At 41.7% G+C, this 12,160-nt stretch overlaps 1 protein-coding gene across 4 annotated transcripts in view; it reads right to left on the bottom strand.

Annotated features, from left to right (window-relative positions):
* The window catches only part of KHDRBS3 (KH RNA binding domain containing, signal transduction associated 3), a 199,093-nt gene that overhangs the window by 85,782 nt on the left and 101,151 nt on the right, over positions 1-12,160 (bottom strand). For all 4 annotated transcript variants that reach the window (XR_005062642.2, XM_037023269.2, XM_037023270.2 and 1 more), the window contains 2 exons: positions 8,997-9,113; positions 3,150-3,296 (listed from right to left, as the gene is read on the bottom strand). Coding sequence is in view for 3 of the 4 variants with exons in the window: in XM_037023269.2 (XP_036879164.1) it covers positions 3,150-3,296; positions 8,997-9,113 (264 nt within the window). In the remaining variant the exon portion in view is untranslated. The remainder of the gene's footprint in view (positions 1-3,149; positions 3,297-8,996; positions 9,114-12,160) is intronic.

Genomic DNA, 12,160 nt, shown 5'->3' with positions numbered 1-12,160 from the left:
AGAACAAAATGGCATCTGACAGTATGGGAGTATATATTTGTAAATGACATATCCAACAGGGGTTAACACCCAAAATATATAAAGAACTCACATACCTCAGCACCCAAAAAGTCAATAACCCTATTAAAAAATGGGCAGAGGATATGAACAGACACTTTTCCACAGAAGAAATTCAGATGGCCAACAAGCACGTGAAAAGATGCTCCACATCGCTATTATCAGGGAAATGTAAATTAAAACCACAACAAGATTAACAACTCACACCAGTTAGGACGGCCAACATAGAAAAGAATAGGAACAACAAATGTTGGTGAGGATGTGGAGAAAGGGGAACCCTCATACACTTCTGGTGGGAATGTAAACTAGTTCAGCCATTGTGGAAAGCAGTAAGGAGGTTTCTCAAAAAACTAAAAATAGAAATGCCATTTGACCCAGGAATTCCACTCCTAGGAATTATCCTAATAATTCAGGAGCCCAGTTTCAAAAAGCATATGCACCCCTATGTTTATCGCAGCACTACTTACAATAGTCAAGAAATGGAAGCAACCTAAGTGTCCATCAGTAGATGAATGGATGAAGAAGATGTGGTACATATATACAAGGGAATATTATTCAGCCATAAGAAGAAAACAAATTCTACCATTTGCAACAACATGGATGGAGCTAGAGGGTATTATGCTCAGTGAAATAAGCCAGGTGGAGAAAGACAAATACCAAATGATTTCATTCATTTGTGGAGCATAAGAACAAAGCAAAAACTGAAGGAACAAAACAGCAGCAGACTCACAGAACCCAAGAATGGACTGACAGTGACCAAAGGGAAAGGGACTGGGGAGGGTAGGTGGGAAGGGAGGGAGAAGGGGAATAAAGGGCATTACAATTAGCACACATAATGTAGGTGGGGGGCACGGGGAAGGCAGTATAGCACAGAGAAGACAAGTAGTGACTCCAGAGCATCTTACTATGCTGATGGACAGTGACTGTAATTGGGTATGTTTTGGGGATTTGATAATGGGGGGAATCTAGTAACCACAATGTTGCTCAGGTAATTGCATATTAATGATACCAAAATAAAAAATAAAAAAAGACCTTATTAAAAAAATATATACAATGCTTAGAAACAAATTTAACAAAAGAACGGGAAAGCTAGTACCTGAATACTACAAAACACTGCTGAGAGAAGTTTTTAAATATCTTAGGGAAAAAAAAAGTGCAGGGAAACATTTCATGTTCATGGGCTAAAAGACTCAATATTGTTAACATGGAAATTATCTCCAAATTGTACCTCAGATTCCATACATTATCTATCAAAACCCTTGAAAGTTTTTTTGTATAAATTGGCAAGCTGATTCCAAAACATATGTAGAAATTCAAAGAAGCCAGAATAGCAAAAGCAATTGTGAAAAAGAACAAAGTTGGAGAACCTCCACAACCTGGATTTCAAATTACTAAGGCTACAGCAATTAAGAAAATGGTACTGGCATTAAGAGAGGCATAAAAATCAATGGACAGAATTGAGAATCCAGAAATAAATCCATACATTTATGTTCAGTCAGTTTTGAACAATACTGTCAAGGCTATTCAACAGGGAAAGAATTCTTTTCAACATATGGCACTGGGAGAAAATGGATATCTACATAGAAAAAGATCAATTTATATTCCCTAACCTCACATCATACATACAAATTAACTTTAGATGGATCACAGACTTAAATGAAAAAGCTATTATTATAAAGTATTAATAAGAAAACACAGCAGAAAATCTTTATGACTATGGGTTAGTTAGGCAGAGAGTTCTCCTGGCCAGCCCAGAGTCAGTGTAAGAGAAATCAGATCCTAGGTCTTGGTGAAGTGTGAAAGGGATGGGATGCCCGGTACTGCTGCAGATGTCTTTGGAAAACAGAGTATGTGCTACTTGACCAGTACTCTCTGGTCCACATCGACTGACCACCAAGACATTAAAAACCTCTCCTTACTCTTGTCATAGCCACAATTTTATAGTCATTCAGACAAATAGTTGATGTGTATTTTTCTCTACTGCTATATTTCAACTCCAAAAGGGCAGGGACCAGGTGTTTACATGTGTCTATCACAGAGAAAACACTCAAAAACTTTGTTTTTAAACTAAATAAATACAAATACTCATTTTGATATTCATATTGATTAAGAGAACTACAGAAAATTTAACCATTTCAGTTGTCAAGTAAAGTACTTAATAAAATCCCATGTCCTGGTTTTTCCAAGGCAATCAGGATTTAAAATATCCTTTCCTGTAAATACAACAGTTTTCCTCCCAGATAACATGGACATGAAACATGCTGCAGCATGTAAGTCAATCTACTAAACCGACCTGGGATCACTGAGGGCAGCTTTATCCCAGACAGCTACTTGGCGGATGTGACAGCTTCTTCAAAATAAATTATCTAAAGACCCAAAATGTTGTTTTAGTTTTATTCTTTTTAATCTGGAACATGCAAATTATATAAAAAGCCTAAATTAACTTTTATAATAATAGAGGCAGGGCAACATTATCTTTAAATTATCACATTCTTAGTGACATCAAGGTACTGAAAAAGGGTTAAAAAAGACTAGCAGTGTTAACAAAACATCACACACCTGGCAGAAGCCAGCTAATACCCTGCAGAGTGCCTTCCTTCCCTCGCTGTGCTCCTTATGCTTGTAACTGTCAATGTCAACAGCGTGCTGTTCTGAAATCATCTGCTCACGCTTCTCCCCTCTTCTGAACTACATATTCCTAGAAGGTAGGGCTGCTTTTACTCACTTTGCATGCCTAACACAACGCATGGTGCTTGGTACACGGAAGGTACCACTGAGTCTGTGTTGGAGAACGATGAAAATTTGTGAGGTGACTTTAGTGCCACAGAAAAGCTTAGGACCTGGAGTCCCAAAACTTGAACTAGTGATTGTGTTCTTCAACTTTCCTAGACCAGCAACCTCAGCAGTTTTGTCTGACCTCTTTAAGAATCCTTCTGCCTCATATATAGAAAAGGACTAACGCCAAGTAGTTCACAGGGACACTAACAGATACGGTGTAATACAAATAATAATTACTGACAAAAATTATCAAACATTAAAATAAAGGAAGGACTTTAAAACACAAATGAACTATCAAGAAAAACCATACTAACAGGAATAAGGAACTTTTTGATTTCTTCTAACGCATGTCCCATCCGGGCGTATGCTTCTGCTGGCGGGGCAAAAACTTCAATGAGAACATGGAGGTCATCGTTGAGGTGGAAGTACTTTGCTTCTCCACTTTTCCTCAACTCTTCTTCCTGGAGAAAGAAAAACCATGTTCAAAAATGTGTCATCATAAGAAGAGAAATAGAAAGAAAAACTACCCAGAGTTTATTTAGCATGAGGTTGTCCCAGAAGATGCTCTCAACAGCAACCACCACCCTAAGGTTCAAGAAGGTTAGAAATACGACTATGATCCTGCTGTTGCCAGGCTTCTGTGAAACTGCAAAGGCCTCCTGCTGCTGCAGTGAGTCTCCACTCGCACCCTGCAGCACCGCTGGCTTCTCACGCGGCCTCCTGTCTCTGCTGCTCAACACCCCCAGGCCCGCACACACCCCCGCCATGCTCACGTCTCCCTGTCAGGTTGCCACAGAGCATTCACCACTACTAAAATACCTGCAGTGCCTTATTTTACTTGCCTGTTTTCTAGTTTTTCTCACTGAAGGTGATTGGCATGGAGCAGAAAAGATGACTGCCCTGTTTGACACTATATCCCCTTGTCTAAGAAAGTGCTTGTATATAGTAGATGCTCAACAAATATTTTTGAATGGATAAGCATTATTTATTCATTTCTGTGTTTATTTGCTCATTCATATATTCATTGAAAAAACATTTCTACATGCCAGGTGCTATATTTCAGGATAAAAGAGTGAATAAAACAAATGAAAGATTTTATTACATGATTTTACATAATTGTGATAAACATTAAAAAAATTTTACTTGGTTTAAATGAAATTCAGGGGGTGAAATTAAGAGGAAAATAATCCAGATCATCAAGGGATAACTGATTTTGCCCCATTATCTTTTCTTAACTACCTTTCATTAGAGCAGCAACTACAGACTCTGGGTCTTTAATAGGCTTGGTTTCCAACATTAAAATCAGACAGGAGGAACCTACTTCTACAGTGCGTTCCAACGGGTAGGAAACCTTCCTAGCTTCTCTAAAACACCTGTCTCATAAGGAAGAGAATCTCAGGAATTCCAGGCAACCCCACCTTTAATTCCACCTGAGCCAAGAGGCCAGGAGGCACAAACACCCTTGACTTCAACCTTTAAGGTCAACTTTTGTTACTAATTTGAACTCTTACAAAGTAAAGAGAGATCGACATCCAGAGCACGGAAAGGGCAAAGGACTTAGTCAGACAGACTGAACCTCAGCTCCGCTGGTGGCCAGGCGTGTGAGTGTGGACAGAGATGTAATCCAACACTTAATTTGCAAGATCAACTTGGTGTTAACATATGATATCAATGCAGCCCACTGGGAAGACCCCCAGGACCAGCTGCACGTAGGTAAGGGCCTGACACTGGAGGCAGGGCACGCGCCGCCCACACACTGCTTTACAAGTGGTGCCCACTCAACAACACCAGTTCCCTTCTCATTTATGGGAGGCAATCAGAAACCGAAGGAAAAGAAGGATTTGAAGGGAGAGCAAATATAAGCTGCCATAATATGTTTTATGCATTTCCATCAGGATTTCTCAAACATAAAAGGCACTATTCATTGCTTTCATGCCAACTGTAAACTATTGATTGTTCTAATCAGAGCATTTTCAGTCATTTGAACTGATTTTTCTGCCTTTTATAGCTGAAGTTTAAAAAACCAGATTCTATGCAGAGTAGTTTGTTTTTGAAGATACAATTACTGAAATAAACATTTCACACCTTTTTCTAACATGGTTCCAAACTAATGATTTTAATGAGAGTTGTAATTGTTGATTTATAGTCAAGCATTTTCATTTCTATCACAAACTTAAACTGGAACAGGATAGATTTCTCATTATAACCATAGCTGTCACACAATTCCATAGAGTAAGTAATTACCAAATCATTTCCTGGGTTAATGATGAGAGGCAAAGTGGTGTTGGGAGAAGAACACAGGTTTTGTTGGAAATCTACATTCAAATTCTTTTGAATGTAGTCCAATATTTACTGTATGACTTTGGGCAGGTTACTTTATATTAATCTTGAAGGGGTGATTTTAAATGGGGATAAGAACAGTATAAGATCTACTGCTCAAAGGGTTGTTGTAGTATTAACGGAGTTACTATAATAGTAATTAGGAGTTATTGGCAATAAAAGAGTCATAGCAAGAAAGGAGTTTTGTGTATAAAGACAGTCTTTAGAATTTTACTTAGCACATGACAAGTACCCAATAAATAATGAGTTCAGTAATGCTAACTATCATCACAGTAAAATTATTATATAACTCTAGTATTAGTTATCCCATTACTCTATAGTATAGATGATGTAAGCAAAACATCTAACTTGTTTGACACAAACTGAAGGCTCAACAGACCCCAGCGTGGTAGTGACTGTCATGCTACCAGCCAGCGGATGATCAGCAATGACTCCCATAACTTCATCTATGCAGCAAACACAAGAAGAAAATGAACTACGCTCACATTAGAATTTAAATAGTGAATACTTTGAAAATCTAAAAGGATGAGATTTTAATACTAAGTACTGGAAGTCTCTTTAGAAATAAATATGTTGTTAACTGAGAATTTCTGTAGACTAAAATTAAACTAGTAAAAAGGATCAAATGAAATCAGTATTCAAGTGTTCAGGCAGTGGGGCTCTAATACAATGTAACAGATGAGATACCAGTACAGTCAACCACTGAACAACACAGGACTCAGGGACACCAACTTAGCGCACAGTTGAACATCCACATATAATTTTGACTTCGCTAAAACTTAACTACTAAGAGCCTGTTCACTAGAATTCTTTCTGATATCATAAACAATTGATTAACACACATTTTGTATGTGATACATATATATTTGTAGATTACATACTGCATTCTTACAACAAAATAAACTAGAGAAAAGTAAATGTTTTTTTCATATTGCTGCAAATCTCCAGAAAATTTTTTCAATATACTTATTGAAAAAAATTCATGCATAAGTGGACTCCATAGTTCAAACCCATGTTGTTCAAAGGTTGACTGTAGTATCCATTTAAACAGCAAAACCTGTTATGTGAATTATCATGTGTACTCACCACCACTGAAATACTTTTGTAGGTGTAACAATGGGCCATGAGTAAGAGCCAACAGCATAGCACGATGGCAAGGGGAAGGCAAAGCAGGTGGGGTGGATGAAATGGGCTGTTTCACACTGTACTGAAGAGTTTAGAAACGCAAATGACAGACTCAGGATTTTACATTACCAGTTCAAGGCCTAAAGAGCCAGAAGTGCCCTAGAAGGTTTCCCTACTCAGGCCGCAGGCTGGTGCAGCCAAAGGCAGAGGCAGGGTCCAAGCCCGTGTGCCGCTGGAGGGCGGTACAGCCCGCCCAGCCATCCTGCCCGCGAGAGCCAGGACCATGTCTGGAGAAGAGTGAGAATCTGAGAATTGGGTCAGAACATGTGGGAGGATACAAACAACTCGTGGCTATCTAAAAGCTGAACTCTGCTGAGCCCCCCACCCTGGCAGAAGCCTTCTGTAGGCTTTCCCTTCCTTGTTTCAACAGTCAAGGTAGTTCCTGGAAAGGAGATGCCAACTCTCATGTTACTACTGCCACCCTCTGCCCCTTCCGGGCCTGTGGGCAGTTCCCTGCTTGCCCCAGGGAAGCAGAGAAAAGAGAGGGGAGTTAAAGCCAGAGGAGACTGCGTGCACACAGTAACTGCACCTTTCTCCTGGTCTGTCCAACAAGGACCTGTGACCTTTCAGTACAGGTGGTACGCTGAGAGGATTAGCAGACTCTGAGCGAATGCTGCTCCTCTGACGGCCATGGATGAGAGTGTGATTTATGGGGTACAGGGATACAGGACTTCTGGCCTAGTCCCCGACAGTAGACTCAGTGGACTATAAACCCCCAAGGATGTTACCTTCCCGTCCCTGCATCTATTGATGCAATGTAAATATCAACCATTTGCAGAATCCACATACTGATTTGCTGACCCATGCGGTCAAGGGCATAGAAATCAACGAATTAGTGAATTCTTTGATAACTGAACATTTATCAAACACTAGACACTTTGGTAAGTGGTCTAGGAAAGAGGCCCAAGTGTGTATGAACAGAGTCCCCATGCAACACAGCAGGCACCCAGCAACCAGGTGGCCAAGGTGACCCACTCCCAGCCACTGCAGTGCCTCTCAAGGGACCAAGGGTCTATGTGACAGAGAGAGAGGTTACAGATTACCTCACAACACAGATTCCCCTCAAAAAGGACCCCTGGCTACTGCCATGCTGTGTCCAATATGCCAACAGCAAAGAACAACTGCCAGCCCTTAAATGGCAACGTCATCTGGAAACACCATCAGCCCTTTGGGCAAGCTCATAATATTTAGGGTCCCTTTCATTATATGGACACCAGGTACTTGCTATTACGTGGACACCTCACCTTCTGCCTGCACTATCTGTGGATGCTCTGGCCACTGCCACAAGGTGCCACAAAACGTCACTTCTGCCGGAGAACTCCCCTAACATCAGACAAAATAAGTAGCACTGTGTTGATGGGTCTAACTAGCATAGCAGGTGCCTCATGAGCCTCATTACCACACGGCCTTACTGAAGACAGTTCAGATACCAGCGAGGGTGGGCTACTTTCCTACAAGGTAACACACAGCTTCCAACCACCTGAATAATATATGGTTCCATTTCCTCCTACTGCCAGAATAGACAGGGAATCAAAGTAACATCTTTTGAGACAGCAATGCTTAGTGGGCAGTTAACTTAACCTGGCCATGCATTAGAATCATTTTAAACACTCAGCAGAAAATTCATTTTGGGAATGCACTCTGAACAGGTTAGGCATAGGAATATGGATTTTTCAGTAGCCCATGTGAGTCTCATATGCAGCCATGTTTTAATCAAACAACATAAAAATTCACCTGATTAATCCAGGTAACATGCATAGGTCCTCTGAATCTCAGTTTTGTAACATGTAGAACAAGGAAAATATTATGTCTCTTGCATCATTTTTCCAAGGAGAGCAGGGGAAAATGCATGTAAAATGTCACAGAGTGCCAGACTCACAGTGGTTGTTCAATGAGCAAATGGTAGCTCTTTTTATTATAAAAGCTTTTACTTTGATTGACTTTATGTGAGGAGGCTAAAGAGGTTTTTTTCAGTCAAGTTGCTAATCCTCACAATATAACTAACAGCACATTATGAAATATGAACTTTTTTTCAGAATTGGTATATTTAAGAAAGTAATAAAAAATAAGTAATTTTAGCTTAAAAAGAAGGCTTTTAGTGTGAATACATCCAAGTAGAACTATCATATGTTAGAATAGTGTACAATTATTAAAAGACATAAAATCAGGTTTAACTTGATAAAATACATAGGATATTGAATGAAGGGCCAAAAAAGCAAATAAAAGTATATACTTTATAAACACATCTATGTGAAACAACACAGAAAAAAGATACAAAGTAACTAATCCAAAATGCAAATAGTGACAGTAAGACTATAGGTAACTTTCTCTTCAGGACAATTTCAGTATCACTGTACTTTTTACAAGGTGCTGCTTCTAGAATCAAAACCATAGGTACTGCTGTTTCATTTATAAATGAATGTAACAGTTAGAGGTGTACGTGTAAGATACTACATATTCTGAAACTGGCCAGAGTGACTCCATTTCCTAACCAGTGTCACAAATACATCACCTCATATAACATTTTCATATAATTTCATTTGCTACCATATAAGGAGTGTCACTACAAGGAAAGATCTGAAAGCGCATTATATGACTTGTCTAAATAGGTGGCCATTGTTTGTGATGAAAAGTACCTTTGCCTTGTCTCTCATGGAACCTTTTCCAAGTATAGACATTTTTGTCAATGTTTCTTCTTGCAAACGTTTCAGAGAATTGCCACGTGGACCCAAAAGTTTCCCCACAAAGTTGAACTAGAAAAAACAAACAAAAAGAATTGGTAACATTCATATCTGAAAGCAGTCTATTAATCTTGGTATTAGGAAACACTGTAGAACATTACACATCATTGATTATAACAAATACTTAAGTTTCTGCTGTATCACATTGTAATGTTTTCCACAAACCACATAAACAGGGATTAAAAATTACAAGATAAAAAAAATTGACATATTTTTTTATACCAGTCACTTCAATAATGGCTGTATTTCACAAACTATCTGAAGTTAATTTCAGAATTCCTAAGTTGCTATCCTGATCATTTCAACACCCATTCAGTATCAAATATGAACAGTGTAGGATTAGAACGTAGGTGAGGAAAAATGAATCTGGTTGCACTATAATGTACACTAGGCGCATTGTGAAGATCTGGGCTCTTCCACCGGCTCATCTCTTAAGCACTGGTCAGTCAACCAATGCGAGCAGTGGCCTAGGTGAGTGCTAAGCGCTCGGCTGACAAAAACCTTATGACAAAACCCATCTATCTCTTCTAAAATAACTAGCTGTGGGAAAGTGGACGACTCATGTACCCTAGATGCTTAGGGTTCTTTATTTAACAAGCACAGTAGGAGTGAATTAGTTACGGGTATGGACACAGGCTAGATTGCCATGTTTTTAAAACCTGACTTTTCTACTTACAGCTGAGTAACCCTGGGCAAGTCACCTAACCTCTGCATACCCTGGTTTTCTCATCTATGAAACGGGACTGATGAATAACATCGGGACCAACCCTCAGAGGGCTGCTCTGAGGATTAAGGAGGTTGTATACATAGATCATTTAGAACAATGCTTGGCACATAACACCCCCAATAAATACATCTTGAAGGAAAGAACTGTTACTAGAAATTTCACACAACTTGAAAAACTCTTACTATGATTAAGGTAAGTCATGAATTCTCCTTGCTCCCAAACAGAAAACCACATCTGCTCACCGAGAGAGGAGCCGCTCTAGTCACACTGCCTGGCGCCTGCTGCCCTCCTTCCTGACTGAGGCCACTCCTGTGCACTGCTTTTACGACAAAATTATTCCTCATTTTCCCCAACTATGGTAATAGTTAGAAGAGTAATTTTAGTGAATTTTAGTAATTTTAGTAAATTTAATCAACTTCAAATAGTTGAAATAATTATAAAAATATGTACTTTAAGAGGCGGGAGCCAAGATGGCGGCGTGAGTAGAGCAGTGGAAATCTCCTCCCAAAAACACATAGAGCTATGAAAATATAACAAAGAAAAATCTTCCTAAAATAGAGACCACAGGACACAGGACAACATCCAGACCACATCCACACCTGCAAGAACCCAGCGCCTTGTGAAGGGGGTAAGATACAAGCCCCAGCCCGGCGGGACCCGAGCGCCCCTCCCCCCGGCTCCCGGCGGGTGGAGAGAAACCGGAGCAGTTTTTTTTTTTGGCGAGCGCTTTTTGGAAGCCTTAGAGGGACGGGCCCCCGTTGCTGGGGAGGCAGGGTGGCGGGACCGGTGAGGAGGTGCCTGGGAACGGCGCAGGAGGACAAAGAATATCCCGTGTTTCTCCCTGCGAGACCTGGGGGCGGGTGCCTGGGACCGGTGCCTGAGGACGGAGGAGGTCGCGCGTTTTTCCCCTTTTTTTTTTTTTCTCTTTTTGGCAAGCGCTTTTTGGAAGCCTTGAAGGGACGGGGACCCCAGTGCTAGGGAGGCACGGTGGCGGGACTGGTGAGCGGGTGGCTGGGACCGGCGCCTGAGGACAAAGAATATCCCCCGTTTTTCCCTGCGGGACCGGTGGGCGGGTGCCTGAGACCGGCACTTGAGGACAGAGGAAATCGCGCGTTTTTCCCCTTTTTTTTTTCTCTTTTCTGCGAGTGCTTTTTGGAAGCCTAAAAGGGACAGGGACCCCGGTGCTAGGGAGGCAGGGCGGCGGGACTGGTGAGCGGGTGCCTGGGACCGGCACCTGAGGACAAAGAATATCCCGCATTTTTCCCTGTGGGACCGGTGGGTGGGTGCCTGAGACCAGCACCTGAGGACGGAAGAAATCGCGCGTTTTTCCCCTTTTTTTCTCTCTCTTTTTGCCAAGTGCTTTTTGGAAGCCTTGAAGGGACAGGGACCCCGGTGCTAGGGAGGCAGGGCGGCGGGACTGGTGAGCGGGTGTGTGGGACCAGTGCCTGAGGACCAAGAATATTGAGCGTTCCTTCCCTGCGGGACCGGTGGGTGGGTGCTTTTTGGAAGCCTTGAAAGGACAGGGACCCTGGTGCTAGGGAGACAGGGCAGCAGGACCAGTGCGCGGGTGCCTGGGACCGGCACCTGAGGAAAAAAAAAAAAAATCGCGTGTTTTTTCTTTTTTTTTTCCTTTCTGTTCCCTCTCTCATTGTTGCTGTTGTTGTTTTGGTTTGGAGAGTGCTTTTTGGAAATCTTAAAGGGGCAGGACAGGTCACTTAGACCAGAAGCAGGGAATCTGGGGATCTCTGGGCACTCTAACCCCCTGGGCAGCAGGGAGCACAGAGGCCCCTTACGGAGATAAATAGTCTCCTGGCTGCTCCCCCTCTAACGGGGCTCCACCATTTTGGAGGGACAGCCCCAGCCAGGCCAAGCCCACAGCAACAGTGGAGATAAACCCCAAAGCAACTGGGCAGGAAGCAGAAGCCCTGTCTGCGCACAGCTGCCCAGCACAAGCCACTAGAGGTCGCTATTCTCCCAGGAAAAGGCTACAAACCAACAAGAAGGGAAGCTCTTCCAGCGGTCACTTGTACCAGCTCTGCAGACTATCTCTATCACCATGAAAAGGCAAAACTACAGGCAGACAAAGATCACAGAGACAACACCTGAGAAGGAGACAGACCTAACTAGTCCTCCTGAAAAAGAATTCAAAATAAAAATCATGAACATGCTGACAGAGATGCAGAAAAAAATGCAAGAGCAATGGGATGAGATGCAGAGAAAAATGCAAGAGCAGTGGGATGAGATGCAGAGAAAAATGCAAGAGCAGTGGGATGAAGTCCGGAAGGAGATCACAGATGTCAGGAAAGAGATCACAGAAGTGAAACAATCCCTG

The sequence above is a fragment of the Manis javanica genome, chromosome 2 (assembly GCF_040802235.1).
Source record: "Manis javanica isolate MJ-LG chromosome 2, MJ_LKY, whole genome shotgun sequence".
NCBI lineage: Eukaryota > Metazoa > Chordata > Mammalia > Pholidota > Manidae > Manis > Manis javanica.
The sequence above is the reverse complement of the archived record's forward strand: the minus strand, read 5'-3'. Positions and strand labels throughout refer to the sequence as shown.